The sequence below is a fragment of the Rhea pennata genome, chromosome 3 (assembly GCF_028389875.1).
Source record: "Rhea pennata isolate bPtePen1 chromosome 3, bPtePen1.pri, whole genome shotgun sequence".
NCBI classification, from domain to species: domain Eukaryota; kingdom Metazoa; phylum Chordata; class Aves; order Rheiformes; family Rheidae; genus Rhea; species Rhea pennata.
The window spans coordinates 49,544,050-49,560,171 of NC_084665.1; the positions used below are offsets into that span (position 1 = coordinate 49,544,050).

General features: G+C 42.7%; 1 protein-coding gene across 1 annotated transcript in view; it reads left to right on the plus strand.

Annotated features, from left to right (window-relative positions):
- The first annotated feature begins 2,043 nt into the window (after positions 1-2,043).
- Positions 2,044-16,122, plus strand: part of SLC35F3 (solute carrier family 35 member F3) — a 72,423-nt gene continuing 58,344 nt past the window's right edge. The window contains exon 1 of the mRNA XM_062573688.1: positions 2,044-2,201. Within this exon, the coding sequence (XP_062429672.1) occupies positions 2,126-2,201 (76 nt within the window). The 5' untranslated portion in view covers positions 2,044-2,125. The remainder of the gene's footprint in view (positions 2,202-16,122) is intronic.

Here is a 16,122-nt window from a genome sequence, read left to right on the forward strand (position 1 = left end):
AAAGAATGGAAGTGCCCAGCAACAATAAAGATATTTGAATATATAGCCTTTCAATTTATATGAATGTCTCGGTGACAGGATGATCAAGTAGAAAAAAAAAATCTGATTTTCCTATGCTAGCAGTTATTTTTCTCTCATAAAAAACTAAGTGAAATTTGGATGTGAAATGCTGCTCTCATAGTCTCCTGTGAATAAGTTGACCATGGAAACTAAACTGAGAGTGGAAGCAAGCCCAGGCCATCTGTGTTCTGTTCCTTACTGATGCTACTTGGTTCTCTGAATCTGAGGAAATCACTTAAATTCTTTGGCTGTATTTTATCCATCTGTGAACCTGTGAAGCTTCTTCACAGAGGCAGTGTGAAATAAATTAATATTTTATAGTATGCTTTGAAATCCTCAGACAAAAATCATTGTAACATTGCAAAATATTTATGGACATAACCATCCAAAGTGCAATCTGTCTCTCTGGATGTGAAATCTTTCAAAGATCAGAAACTAATTGAACTCCTACATAAAATAGCCCAGTGAAATGAGATGGACCTGTAATTCCCAATGTACCAATGATCTGTAATGTCACAGGAAGCTGAATGGATCAGATAATCCTAGTCCTAAAACATGGAAATAACCACAAAAGCCTTTTTTTTTTTTTTTTTCATTTGACTGAGCCTGGTTTTGAGGTCTTAGTGCTGAGCATACCAATACTCTCCTGAAGAATCACTTTGAAAGGAACCTAATGATTTTTTGATAAAGCACATCCCAAAGGCTGACATTGAAGAGGCATAGGAAATGCAAACGAACCCCAGGGCTTCATTAGCCTGCAGATCATCAGATGAGACTTTTACAGTCTGCATCTGACCCACCAAGAAAGGTAGGCTCTTAAATATAAATAGCCTGCCTGGCCTGTAGAAGTAAGGGGGTGTTTTCCCACGGTTTGCTAAACAGTCTGTCAGGGCTGCTTTTCAATAGCTAGTATTTGCCTAATTAACAAATACTTTGGAATGTTTGTGGAGTACTGATGGCTGCCTGGTCTTGTTTGCAAAGTGCACTCATCTCAGTTTGACCAAGTCTTGAGAATTGCTGAGTATTTGCATCTTTGACTACTGACACATCTCATATTTGAATTTGGTAAATGCACTAAGTATTTTCATGTCCGTAAAAGAAGTCAACAGGAAAAAGGGGTGCCCACGTCCTTGCAAAGCTATGTAATTCTTTCTATATTGGTGTCATATTCGTTCATTAGAATCCGTTTTCTCCTGAATTAACTTGCATTCAGTCCTGTTAATTAGTGCTAGTTAGACTCTTGCACGTCAATAGAAGAGTAAATCTACCACAGATTGTTAGTGTGTTGTGACTGTGGATCCTAAAATCATTTCTGAAAAAAGTATGAGAAAGTTGCTACATATGAGCAGCATCCAGTTGTCAAATACCACATTTTCTTTATTCAGTCTGTGAGTAGGCACTGCAATATGCTGTTTAATGCACATAGATGCCTCAAAAAGAAGTTAAGCTCTGTTAAGAAAACTATAGAGTATGTTACTGCAAGTTTTAGACTATTAATAGAGCAATGGTGTCTCCTCACCGTGGATGCTGTGTCTAATTTTGCTCCCTCTGTCTTAGGAAGGATACAGTAGGAACCAAAAGGCTGTGAAAAGATTCGTGAAAAATTACTAAAGGCATGGGTGAAAATCCGCATAGAAGAGCGATCGATTGACTTAGTTTTGAAAGAAAATAGAGGAGGGCTGTACTAGGGACCAAAAAAAATGTGTCGGGGGCTGCGGATTACCTTTAAACAGTATCACGGAAACCAACGGGCAGGGGAGGCGCAGCGTGCCGCGCACCCGGCTGAGTTCGCCCTCAGCAGCAGCCCCCGCGGCCGGGAGCCGGCGGGGCCGCGCCGGGCGCCCCTCGCCGCGGCGGCGGGGCGGGGGCGGCGCCGCTGACGTTGGGTTTGCGGCAGCCCCGAGCGGCGGGCGAGCCCCGGGCGCCGCCGCCGCGGTGCTGCGGCAGAGGGCGGCGGGCCGGGAGCCGGCGGGCAGCCGCGGGGCCGCGCCGCCCAGCAGGGCTCCGGCGGCGCCAGGATGTAGGCGCGGGGCGGCGGGGAGCTGCCGCTGGCCTCGGGCTCGCCATGAAGAAGCACTCGGCCAGGGTGGCCCCCCTCAGCGCCTGCAACAGCCCCGTCCTCACCCTCACCAAAGTGGAAGGTAACGCCGCGGCGGCGGGCGCGGACGCGGTCTGGCCCGGCCGGGGCTGCCCCGCCGCGGGGCCGGAGCCCCGGGGGCTGCGGCGGTCCGCGGGCGCTCCGCGGAGGCGGCGGCGGCGGGGAGCGCGGGCGCCCCTCGCCCCGGCGGGGAGGCAGAGCCCCCGCGGGCACCGGCGCCAGCCCCGGCGGGCCCCTGCGCCGCGGGGGAGCCGCCGCGGCCGCGGGCAACCGCCCGTCGAGGCCCTGCCGCCCCCGGGCGGGAGAGCCACCGGGGCCGGGGCGGCCCGCGCGTCCGGCCCTGCTCCGCTCCTCTGCGGGTCCCGCAGGTGTCGTGGCGGCAGGAGGGAGGTTGGGAGAGGTGAGGGTTCGGTATCCCTGCAGGGATCCTTTGGGGACTGCAGCTGGGATGCAGCCCTAAAAGGGGCAACGACGTGCTCAAGAGGGGACCCGGAGCGCCCCGAAGCAGGTTAGGAGCCTGGGGCGAGGAGCTGTGGTCATGGGGCCATGTCCTCGGGCACAGCGAAGGACCAGAGTAAGGGCACAGCGGGCAAGATGGACACAGGGAGGAGGAGAAGGAGGGTGCAGGTGGGAGAGAGGAGAAGACCCTCTGCAAGGTGAAGATGGAGCTCACTTCCTGAAGGAAGGGAAAAGGGGAACCATTGGTTTGGGGATCTCCAGGGGGGATGCGGTAGGATCAGAAGAGGACTGGAGGCAGGTGGGAGAAAAAGGCTGGCTGAGAGGAGTAGAGGGAAGAGAGGCAGAAAGGGATGAGAAAACCAAGGCAAAAGAAAAGAAGAATGAATCAAACAGAGGGTGAGAGAACAGTAAAGTTAAATATGAATATGAGACTCCATGGAAAACTCATGAAAAAAATAAGGTAATATTGCAAAAGAGAAGGAAAAGAAAGAGAAAGAAAAACACCAGCAATAGATCTGTGGACAAGAAGGGGAGAAAATGCAGAAATGTCCAGTGTGTGTGTGGGGGGGAAGGAACTAAAATCAGCAAGTGAAAATGAAAGATCGGGAATTTCAGGTTGTTTATGGAGAACACAGCTGTTGCATTCCCCCGACAGAAACCCTCCTGCTGTAGAGATAGGAAAACGGATCTCAGCTTCCTGACAGAAAGAAAAAAAAAAGGCCTGATTTTCTTTATACTATAACAAGAATAAATAAAAGCCCTTGGACTTAGCTCTGTGCCCAGTAGTGTTTGTCTCATGGTTTGCACTGGAGGCTCCTTTGGGCAGAGAGCATTTCTTCCTTTCTCTCAGTGCACTGCACATGCTTTACGAATCATAAATAATAATAACACAGTAGGTTCCAGCTTTGAAATGTGAGTCATATCATTTCTTTTCTACCAGTTCAAATACAATTTATTATCTACTTTATATAGAAACAGAAGCAGCGCTATCTTTCGCTGTGCTGTAAAATTGAACGCTATCAAGATTTCCGTGTCTGCTCTGCATTCCTGCCTTTAGGTACCCTATCGCTGCCCGACAGGGACTTTGTTAACCTACTTGGACTTTTCCTTCTTTAGTTCAGATTCTTTTCTTTCTGTTATCATCAGTGGCAAAATCTAAATTACCTTCATGGTGTATGATAGGGTCCAGAGGTTGTATAGAAGCAGGTGAGGCTTCCCCTTTGCCTTTTTGTTTCTTTTTAATGAAACAGACGGGCTCTGTTTGAGAGTTTCTCTTTCCAAATCAATTGACATTTCCTTTGAGACTAATATTGACTAATTTTGCCAGCTGGTGTTTAGAGCCACATGAAAAAGCCAAGATGTAGTTATAGACAAAAATAGGCAATGGGCATGCTGTGGATGGCTTTCTTCCTGTGGTCTGGCTGCTGTGCCTCTGACAGGGATTTTTCCTTACCAAAATTCCCTTTAGTCAAATTCCCATGCACAGGTATAGCCAGTGCTGCAAGAGCAAGACAGCAACAACTTTGTTCTGCTTCAGAAGTATGATTACTCCTGTCCCCTATCTCCTGCTACTCTCCTCTATCAACCACCATCAGAGTCATTCAAGGATCTTTGGCAGAACCAGTGGGAATTTGTTTCACTGCGGAATAGTTAGCCAAGAGGAGCCTTTCATTGATACGCGTTGCTGTAAAGCCTTCCAGCATTGCCTCTGTTTTCCTGACTGTGCAGTAGCTTCTTTGTTTTAAAAGGGAGATAAGGACTTTGTGCGCCTTCAGAAGCATGACTGCCATTTCAAATTATTTCAGAGACTGAATCATCAGTATGCACTGAGCTTGCTGTACCAGCACTTTTACAGGCAACTGTAGCTACATTTATCACTCAAGCAGGCTATAACTGTAGGGTGTTTTTTTTCTGATACTTTGGATTTTGAGAAACGTACACTCAGTGCCTGTTCGTTTGTGTGTGTCCATCTTTCTGTTGTTCTTATCAACAGTTTCCATCCCGCAGTGGCCATTTCTCTCAGACCAGCCAACGGGCAGGTTTCACACTGTTCGCACATGAAAGCACAGTGTGCTTTGAGGACTGGCTTCCTCTCCAAGGAAAGTAAATGTTTCCGTCTCTGCTCTGCATCTTGGGATCTTCCAGAGATGGGTGACATCAGCTTTCACCAGAAGATCCAGGTCACCTTGCCAGGGAAAACTTGTTTGCAGTTCTTCCCTACTTAGAGTTACTTCCAGGTCTCTAGCGCCAATGAAATGGTCTTGCAGCCTCCCCATGGAGCATGTTTCCAGTGCATTGTTCCATGTGCTGGCAGACACTAACCTTGATTCAAGCTCTCGCTCTTCCCAGATAATCACCTGATTTTATCAGATTTTGGACATTAACATTGATATCTGACCAACATTAATTAAAATTAAACTTCCCTTCATGCCAGGGAAGTTACACTGGTGCGGAGACAATCAGAATCAGGCCCTCCCTCAGAAATGTTTAACTTTTATTTGGAAACTATTCAGTCATGCAGCCGCCTGACAGGTGTTACTCTGTCTTAGATCTGGGGTTGTGAAGTAAGTAATACCTTGGTTGCATATAGCATAATCTTGGGCCTTCTAAGGCATTGTCAGATGTACGAGTGAGTGATAGGGCAGAGATGGTAAGAAAAAAAGCAGATTATTGAAAAGCTATTGTGCAGAAGAATGTAAATGTATGGTACTGATCTGAGTACCCTATCATATCCCCCACAAGCTTCAGATTTGACCCTTTATTTACAGTCTGCTAGGGACAGCAGATCTGCACAATAATTTTGGCCATCCATAACAAATGAATATGAACTATCACATGTACAAACACTCTCTTATAATTACACCTTCTTTAGTTCTCTCTAATTATATTTATTGTAATTGTTTGAATTTTGTTATTCTTCACTGAGCAAAGAAACACTTTCGCTGAGAGGTTAGTGGAAGCAAAGGAAATGTGACTGATAATGTTCAGAAGCTGCTGATGTAAATGTAAATGATACATCTCTTCTATCATTATGCATAAACGTGTAAGCTTTGATGCTGTGCACTAAGGTTCTGCCACATGCTCATCTGGAGTAACTTTGTTTGCGTCACTAGAGTTATAGGGAATTTGTGCAAGTACAAATGAGAAATGAATTTGGCCTTTAATTTATTGCATGCCTGCAAGGAATTCATCACACATACATCAACACAGTAATCGTTTTAATAACAAAACTTTCACTATTTTAGTAAGTTCGGACTGAAGAGCTCAAACACAATAAAAACATTCATGAGTGGTGATATACCTCCTTAAGACATGAGATTTTTATTATCATCATTTTGCAGATGGGACAGCTGAGAAACTGCAAAATGAGGCAACTTGTCTAAAAACAAACAGCACATCTTTTCACAGAGCAGACTGGAAAAGACCTAAGAATAAATAGAAATAGAAGCTAAACTTTGGCCACAAGTGGGCACTCTGTCATGAAGGGAAGCAATATGGGTGCAGTAAGAGGTTTTAAATTGAAGTCAATGACTTCTTGCCTGTTCCTGGTAAAATTTCCTTTCTAGGAAATAAGCTTAATGCTGCACAAATATATCTCTGGGTAAACGCCTATATAAAAATTAGCAATGATCTGTTTGTCTCATCTAATGGTTTTGGTAATCAGATGAAATCTTACTTTTGCTGAGCAGTAGGAGAGACCCCTTGAAAATTTGGCTCAGGAGTTAATATTTATAAAAGCAAGAGTTGTTCCCACTTGTTTTTTGTTTGTTTCTTTTTATGTGAGAACTTCAAAGTATGAAAATACATAGTGCTTGCTGTTAAACACTTGTGTGCTCCAACAGCAGAGCAAGCTGGAGCACAGGAGAGGCCGGACGGCGGTTCAGTGCGCTGCCAGGGTTCTTGGGTTCAGTGTGCTTCCCCATTGAAGTGGCCTTCGAGGGGAATGCATGCCTGTGTTTGCAGGGAGCAGATGTTTTGCAAAATATTTGCTTTTGTTCAGGCTTTTTTCAGGCACAGAAGACAACAAAGCTGATTCTTTGATAAGGACATTCAAGGTCAAGGCAAAGACCATCAAACCCACCATGTACTGGCTCCAGAGATGTGGTAACAGCTTTCAATCATTCCTGGCTGGAGCTAGGCTAAAGCAAGTGATCTATGGGTGAAAATGAATGGGTTTAAGAGAGTTGAGGCTCTGTGTACAGGTACAGAAATTAACAGGATGGTGAATCTGTAGTGTATCTGCTTCTCCTTGGTACTGGCCACAATATACTCTGTTACCACAGAGTAAATTCAATATAATTTATTCCCTTTATGGAAAAGGGGTACCCTTCTTCACATTTACTGTGGGTGCTGAGTGGTAGGTGCACACAGGCAATAATTATATGCCAGCTTTTTCCTATAGCAATTTGCTTTTGTGCCCAGTTTTCCAATTTCTTGCAGTGTTTTCAGTTAATGCAACAGCATATTTGAGCGGATGTCCAAGATTTTGTTCCAAAGAAGTGATGAATTTCTTGTTGCATAACGCCTGGCACACTTCCCATATGACACAGTGCTTCCTGAGACTTCAAACAGGCTCAGAATGAGCTGCCTTTAGCTGTACTAGGCTTATTCCCTGGGGATTCCAGCCAGCCCATCTCTGATTATGTCCTACTGGTTACTTGATGTACCATCTCACCTGTGCAAACTCATAGGCTATAGGTTTAGAGGTGACCGATTCCTTCTGCACTGTATGTCCCCTCCTAAAACGATAGAAAAATAAATTGAATATTTTGATGTTACCAAACTGCTAGATAATGCTGAAGTAGGAGCTTTAACGCATCATGAAGCAGAAGGCTAAGTTATTAAAGATTCATCCAAGATTCCTTACTTTCAGTGACTGAAATGAGCCAATATGTATGTGTAATAGACAAAAGAAAGAAAATTTCTTTTACAGTGGCAAGACGTAAGAATAACAGCAACCATTGGATCATCTCAGACCTTCTGTAGATCAGATCTTTACATTTCACCCATTTAGCCCTAAATGAAGCAAGATGCATTTTTTAGTAATCTTGAATCAATTTAGCTGTATACTCTCAAAAAATAAGCAGATTACTAGTCCATCTGTTTAATTATCAAAGTTCACCAATGAGATGTCAGAACAAGGAATGGTTAAAAAGAGAGATTAAGTCACCCGAATGCACCATTCATCATCTTCTATTTTCATTTTATAGATCTTGTAAAAGAAATTTCTGTACCTCTTTCCTAGTGGCAGACAATTGTAGGCAGAAGGATTTATAGCATAGAAGCTGTTCAGAATAAGAGTTGGAGTTCAGGAAAGACTGTGGAAGCTCAACAGAAAAGCCTAAGATAGCTCAACACCTATTTCCAAGCAATTTCCCAGTTATAAGGTGCATACATAATCTTTTTTCTATTATGGCTGTCTTAATTCATTATACTCAGCGCAGCAAGTTACATACTAAACGGATTCCTCAGCTTGACTGGAGTACCATTCCCACCTTTAGTCCAAAGCCTGGTTACTCTTTGTTAATTATAAACTGTGAGATGCCATTTCAGACCTGGTTAGCATCCTGTGGAAGACAGAATTTGGCTAATAATGGAATAATTTACTTCACTGAATTTTGCTGACAGTTACTGCAGCATAAGATCAAAGACAACAGGAAACAAGGCATTTTTAGCACTGCAGAGTGTGATAGCTTTCTTCTAGGCAGAAATAGCCACTGAATGTGTTGGCACCATGTACTGGAGAAGCCAGGCACCTCCTCCAGTATTAATTGTTCGGTTCCAGGAGCCATGGAACTGCAATCTGCTCTACCTCATCACAGTGTAGAAAGAGCATCTCCTGTAAATTTTATGAGTCCTACTCGAGGCATGAACTTCTCCATGAGATCCAGCACCCTTTGGTGAGACAAATTATATGTTAACTCTGTGGACTAACAAGAATATGTTTTGCTCATTATCACTATTTCTGGCCATATTATGGGACTATTTATGGCCACTTGTCCAACAAAAAAAACTGTGAGCCCCATAAGCCTCATAATTCAGCTGTGGACAAAACAGCCGTGAGGGAATATGATCTCGAAATGCCTTTTCCATGTTCACCTAGCTTCCCTAGTGCAGCTCACAGCAATGATAGCATTGTATTTATGGCTGAAAAAAGTATGAATCTGACTTCTATAGATGTTTGAAACAAATCAGGAATAACAGTTTGCAAAAGCCTTTTCACTGAGAAGAGGAAGAGGCAGTAATTAGAGAGAACATGGGAGCTAGAATCCTTTTTTTGTTGTTGTTGGGAGTTATACCAAGTGTCTTGCCACCAACATGGGTGTAGTCAAGCCTAGCCTTGTTGTGAAAGAACACCCAGCTTCTGCTGATCTTCCCTGCGAGAGGTGAGGAGACATTCCTCTTCCCTCTTTCAGTCGATCTCTGACCAGCAAATCATGTGGAGGCTTTGCTGGATACATGCACTTTACTCTGATCATTGTCATCCCATTTAAGTCCATGTCATGTCCTCTGTAATATCTAGTTATTAGTTGATAGAGACCAGATAGTCCAAATGTCTTGTTCTGAACTTAGGACATAAAAAAAAAAACCATTGTGTGTAGATTCAATAGCAGGTTAACTCTGTATTTTAAAACAATCGAATGGAGTTAAAATTCAATGTGTAAGAAATCAATAGATTGGAGCAAATGTTCTGTCTGAAATTGTATGTACTTAACCATCAAGCAGCTGGGAATTTTAGAAGGCTCTAAAAGGGAGAAATAACATTGTCCTGGTTTTGATAAAATGCAGCCAGCACAGGCTGCACAATTAGCACGAATTCACTTATCAGGAAGCATAAATGCCTGTATATATGTACTGATATAAATATATGGTATTTATTTCACTATAAATAACTGAGTGGATAATAGATTCCATTTGAGATTAAGCTATCTCTCAAGGAAGACATTTTCTTGCCCATGTGGCACTCAAACTGTTGGCTAATTAATATAATAGTTTCCTGTAGAGAATCCAGGTTCTTTTTAACTAGGACAGACAGTCATCTCTCAAATCTTTGTTCAGGGTCATAGTTGGCATAGACTTCAACTCACAGTTGCCCACAGAATCCAGTTTTGGTCACTGCTCATTTTTGTTCTGATGGAAGCTCTAGAGATACTGATCTCCTCAAAGGCAACGGGAAGACTCCCACTGACCTAACCAGGTATCTTATTGTAAGCTTTAATCCAATTTTTAATCAAGAAGGTAATGCAGAGTAATGAACAAATATGAAAATATCTCATTTTCCATACTATCAAGAATATTTATCTCATACTTGGGATTGTTCTGTACATGTTTTCCTGATACAACCTTCCAGTACCACAGTGCTGATATTATAATAAACTCCCAATATCTTCCATTTTCACTTTGGACTCCAGTCATGCATTCTGATTAAAAATACGAAGGAGAGTATCTAGGAAAAAAAAATCAAAGTGGAATATCATGTTTTAATGATACCCATTGGAGTGCAGCACTTTTAGCAGAATTTCTAAGCAGTTGCCTCTGAGGATAAATTATACCATCCCTTTTTGGGGGGAGATTATTGTCCAAATTGCTGCAGTGTGGAGTTGAAAATTTATCAGCTGTTCCTGTGCCACAAACAGGAATTAGAATATGTATTTTGCAGGAAGCTTTGTGGAAATATTTGACAGAGGAATAAAGGAGTATGTATCCCAGGGAGGAGAATTTAGTGTGTATCCAACCATCTCTACAGACCTATTATTTAATCCTAATTCTTTTAGTAAGCTTTAGTTTAGTATTCAGAAAAGGACAAAACAAGAAATAATGTATGATAGCCATTAATTAGTATATGGTAACTGTTGGTAAGCACGGGAACTGGTTACCCAGAGAGATTATGAAGTCTCCATCTTCAGAGATATTTAAAAAATGTCTGAACACAGTCCTGAGCATCTGCTCTAGGTGACCCTGCTTGAGCAGAAGGGCTGGACCAGATAATTTCTAAAGGTTCCTTCCAGCTTCAGCCACTCTGTGTCTGTGTATATTAGTGACAGCAAATGATAAAACTGTGAGTAGCACTTTAGGGTTTAACAGTACCTGTTACAAGAAGCTCATGCATGTTGAGCACAAGTTAAGCTACACAGAGGTTAGGTGATCAGGTAAGATCAGTGGGACACAAATTTCCACAGACAAAAAGTCAGAAGAGTCATCCTGATTGCCTAGGAGCCAATAGACTTATTTTTTACCTTGTTGAAATTAAGGTGAGATGAACAGATCAAATTGGAATAGCCTGCATAGATGAACATAACACTTTATTTTGTCTCATTAATTAATTTATATAATGAATTGCAATAGCAAAAGAGGGTCTGCATTCATACTGCATTTCTCTTGCTTTGAACTCGTGTTCTTACAGAGTTCCCCATTTACAGATACCTACATCCATCTTAAAATTTATTCTGTAGCCTCAAGCAAATTCAGATCTTTTGACCTAATAGGTTAATTCTCTGGTTTTGTTCTTTAAAATAACCTTTACTTTGGATTTTAAAATTATCTCATTTCTTTTGTTAAAATTTATTTGTATTTTGTACCCATCATTTACATTCATTTCACATTATGTGGTACATGCATTTGCTAGGTCATGCCTGTATTGATTTATTCTTTATTTAGTCATCCTATTTCATGATTTGATTATAAAGTAAAATTGTTTTTGTCTGTTACTGTAAAAGCAAGATATTTAAAGAAGTACTTTAATCTTTTATAGTTTCCCAAATAGTGTCTAAAAATCAACGTATGTGCACTGCCATTTTGACCTAATATTCACATTTAGAAAATGATTTTGTAGTATTTTGGGGGGGGGGTGTCATTTTTACGTTATGATACATTACCCAGTATTCACTGAAAAATATCATACTGATCTGTTAGACCTTCAGCACCAGCCATGGAAAGAAAGTTGGGATAATATGCACAGACAAGGCATAGCCATTGCAACACTGTGCATTACAGTCCCATCAGCTAGCCACCTAATAGAGCTCATAGCTTATGGTTAGGCACCTAAGAACAAGTTCCACAAAAAAACCCCACAAACAGCCACTATACAGGGTCCAACAAAAGGCCCATCCAGCTTGTCTCCTTATCCAGTCTCCAGCTCAGTGGGGTTGACTGGCAAGGTGGTTTTTCCAGCATGAGAGACATCCCTTGCATTGTGGGTGTGCTGACCCCTGCAAATTCCCCAGATGTTGGAAATGGCAGTTATTTTGCTCTATTTTCTGATTTGTTCCTAATAACTCTTAGTAGCTAATTTGCTGTGGGGTTTTTTTTTTTTTTTTTTTTTTTTTTTTTTTTGGTTTTGAGGGTTTATTTTGGCTGCTTCTGAACACTGTGTTGCTGTTTTCATGGAACAGTCTAGGAAGACTCCAGGTTCCCTAGTGGAAATGGCCAGAGGCCATCACTGTATGTGCAGCAGGAGGATTGCTTTTTCCAACCTGCACCTCTTTATCCATACATATCTCATTTTACAACCCAGTCACTTAGCCCATCATCCCTCATAGCCCTGCTGCCTTAAAAATCTAGAAAGAAAAAAACTTCATCTCCTCTGTTGATAAGCTTGTCGACCCCTTCAAAGAATACCAGTAAGTCTAGTGTAAGTCTAGCTTGTCCCACAGGTAACACTGAGTGGAGGCCTGTGCATCACGCCATGCTAGGATGCCTATTCCTCAGTACTGCTCCCTCACTCCACAACTGTTTCACAGTTCAGCTGACAGCTAAGTGGCTGAACCCTTTTTTTCAGAAAGTGGAGGAGGAGCATGTTCTCTCTTGAGTAGCTCAACCTGGCTGTGGAGTGCTCTGTCCTGGCCACAGGAGCCCCCTGTATTCAAAGGAGCAGGAGTCCCTCCTGCCCAGGAGGGTGCTCAAATCTCCAGACCCTCCAGTGCCCTGCTAGGAAGGAAACCTGATCTTAGCAACACTGGTTCACTGAGGGCAGAATATCTCATTTATTGTAAAGGAGATCAACTGCCAAGAAGAGAAAAAAAAGGTCAGATTCTAGGCCTTGTTCTAGGGTGTATTTCAAATATAGAATGGAAATATTTCTTGAAGGTGAATCTTAAGATGACAGATACAAAGAAATGTCTCTCTGAATCCTGACAGGGCTAAGGTGAAAGAGATGTACAAACCTGTTTAGGACTCAGGGCACTTAGACATACCCAAGAGCAGGTATTTTGGCAGAGGAGCTCAAATGGGATTGCAAGTAGGAAACAGCTGGTGCAAACAGCTTGGCAAAGCTATAGCTAGTTTGGAGAAGATGGAAATGTCCCTTGATGCAGAAGTTAAGCTGTGAGTATTCTCTTTGCTATTCTGTGCAGCAGAGGTTGGAAAGGTTGGTACAGGAAGATTACTGGCTTCTGAAATAAAATTTTATATTTTCTTAAGATGAGCTATAGGGATGGTCAGCGAAAGGTGAGACCATCATAGACAATGGCATAAGAAAGCTGCCCTAGCTACTGGATGATCTGACAGGTGGCAGTTGACTCCCTAAGACTTCACTCTTTAACCTGACCAACTATGAAAGAAATGACTGGACAGCATATCTGAACAAATACTAACATTTCAGATTTAGGCAACTACAGTGGCAGTTAGAGGCGTAACCCGCTTTGTGGATTTGGCACTTGATCTTCTTGTCATAGGATGACGCCTCAGCTGTTTTTAATACCTTAGCTCAAAAATCCTGGGCAGCTAAATAACGCATAGTTAGTGTGGTAGAGAGGAGTGGGTTAATAACACCCTGAAGAGTTTGTGAGCCTCCTACTGAGGCAAGCAGTATTCTGTATCCAGAAAGCTGTCATCAGAAATCAGCATGTGTGATCTGAGTGAGGTATAGTCATAAATGCTATGTAATTGTTTGGGGACTAATTGTCTCCCACTTTTTTCTTATTGCTGTAATTAGTGAAGAGGAAGGTACACACCAGTTAAGGCTGTGAGAAAATACCTTGTCCAGTTCTGATCCTCTTGCATGTTACCTAGAGCTCTAACTGTTATGAGGGTCAGGTGGTTTCTTATAGGAGTATGCCTCAGCTCTCTCCAAATTATTATGAGCATATATTATTTCTTGCAAGCTTTACAAACTTCTGTGCAATGTCTGAACAGCTACAAAACGTCTGAGATGGCTGGCAAAATGCAAATGTCCTGAGATGGCTCATTTGTCATTGTCAGTGAAACCTGTGAGGATTCTTCCTTTTGTCAGAATTATTTTCAGGAGCCCTAATTTAAAAATCTGTGTAAGAATGTGCTTACATTCAAGTACATTCGTAGTCTGGGAAAGCTGGTGGAATTGTACATTATCATTAGGCACATGCGTCAAACCCTAATAGACTGGACCTGAGTCTGTGAGTGCCACTTTCTCAGTCTGAAGGACTGGCAAGGGTGTCTTGCCCATTTGTAATACTTCTTTCAGTCATTTGCTAACTAGCTGGCAACAGCTAAAGCAGTTCACTGATTACAGCTATAAATGTTTGTGTTGAGGGGTTCACCTCTGAGCCTAACGCTGTTATCTGCAGTGTCTGCAGTGACTTTTGTCTGGGTTCCTGACAGCAGCAGTAGGACTCATTTCACCCAGCTTTGAACACCTGCCTCTGAGTTTGTCACCAAGACTGTTTAAAGTTGGTGAGGGAAACAGGCACTTGAAGAGGGTGATTCATCTGGCTTGTTTTAATCATCTGCTTCAAGATGAGATAAATCGTGCTATGGAAATGTTTTTTTTCTGTCTACTAACTATGCAGCAAGTGTAAATGACTGTCTCAGATGAGTCTGCAGAGCAGATGTCTCAAACTGCTAAGATGAATGCCACCCTTGGTTTCTATCAATATCACATGTTTAGCCTATAAAATGAGGTACAGTGTGGCCCTGTACCTCATTTATTGGGCTAGCCATGCACAAGAGATTTAAGCCTTCAGGCACTTCTGAAGTGGTCTAGACATGTTTTTTAAAGGAGATACGGGGTGGATTTCCTCTAACCCATCTGTAGTTAGCAAGTAAGGGCACTTCATCTAAGGCATATACCTTAGGAGTTTGTTCCCATGGACTCATCAGAGAGCCTGGGGTTATGAGTTCAGGTGTAGGTGTCTACTGCAGGTGCCTGAAGTCAGCTGAAAGGAGTCTCACCCTTAATGTTCCTGTTATGGAGAAACACAGAAGTGTTTCTGGAGGGCCGCCTAGTAGATGATGGCATTGGTGGTAGCACTGGAGGTGATTTCTTTCCGTTGCTTCGGAATGCCATGAGAGAGAGGTTGGACTAAGAAGGAGAGAGGAATGATTCCAGCTGGGACTAACGAAACAGGAGAATGAACAAACAAAAGGGAGATTGAAGAGCTAAATTTTGTAAAAGAAAGATAAAGCATTTTTCCTTTATCTCAGCATCGTGGTTTATTCTTTTGGGGGGTGCCATAGCATACAGAGTAGCCTACTGGAAGGGGCAAAGGAACTAGTCCACTGAAAGCCTGATGGAAGATACCCAGAAATAGAATTCCTAAATGCCCTGCCTTATCTATTCTGGGAAGCAGTTTTGCCATCCCTAAATTGATGTGGAGTGTGGTATCAGCTGGCCCTTGTGAAGCATTGGAAAGAGAATGAGGAGCTTCCCATCTGTGTCCAGGTTTGATGGAGCCCCTATCTGTGCACCTAAGACATGGACAAGGAGAACAGTCCTCACGAGGGCATAGGGATTAGGCAGGGAAAGTTACAGCTCTGGGTGTTACACATGTTAGCTGGCAGGAAAGTCCCAAACAGTAAGTGAGAGGATGGGACCACATGGGTTTATATCCTCTTCTACAGCTGCCTCAACTTCCAAAGACAATCCAGCTTCTTGGGACAGAGTAAGTCCCAGGCTTCCTCCAGGACAGTGCAGCATCCACAGGAAAAGGCTATACCCATTTGGCATCCAGCCTTCAGTGGTGAGCACAGGAAATCATGCACACAGGATGCAGTTTTGCTGGAGGACAGTTAAAAAAGGCCCATCTTATAACTCTCAATCACTAGGACAGTTATTTTTATCAAACAATATAGGGCTCTCTCAGTTCATCATCGTGGAACCCCTCATGCCTGGGATAAGCTTATACTTCATCCAGCAAGCAAATTAGGTCACCAAAGAACAAACATCCCTAAAAATGTAGGCCTTGAGCTGCAAGATCACTTTAGAAGTGATACATGCAGTATCGTCTTTTGCTGAGAGTGGACATCTTTGTTCATATATTTAACACAAGGCTAAATGGTTGTGAATGAGTTGTTATGCCTATGGACTACTGAGAAGATCAGCAAAATTTTGCTTTATTTCATACAGAATAATTGCTATGGAATACCATAAGAGGTAGTGATATTTGCACACGAGCTAACCACATGAACAGACTGACTTATGAGTGGAGCGGGAGAGCAGCCCTGAGCCCTAGGTAGGGAAAAGATCCTCACCACAGTGTCCATTGTAGGGTGTTCACCAAACACAGCATTATTTTTTATTGAGTGTCTGG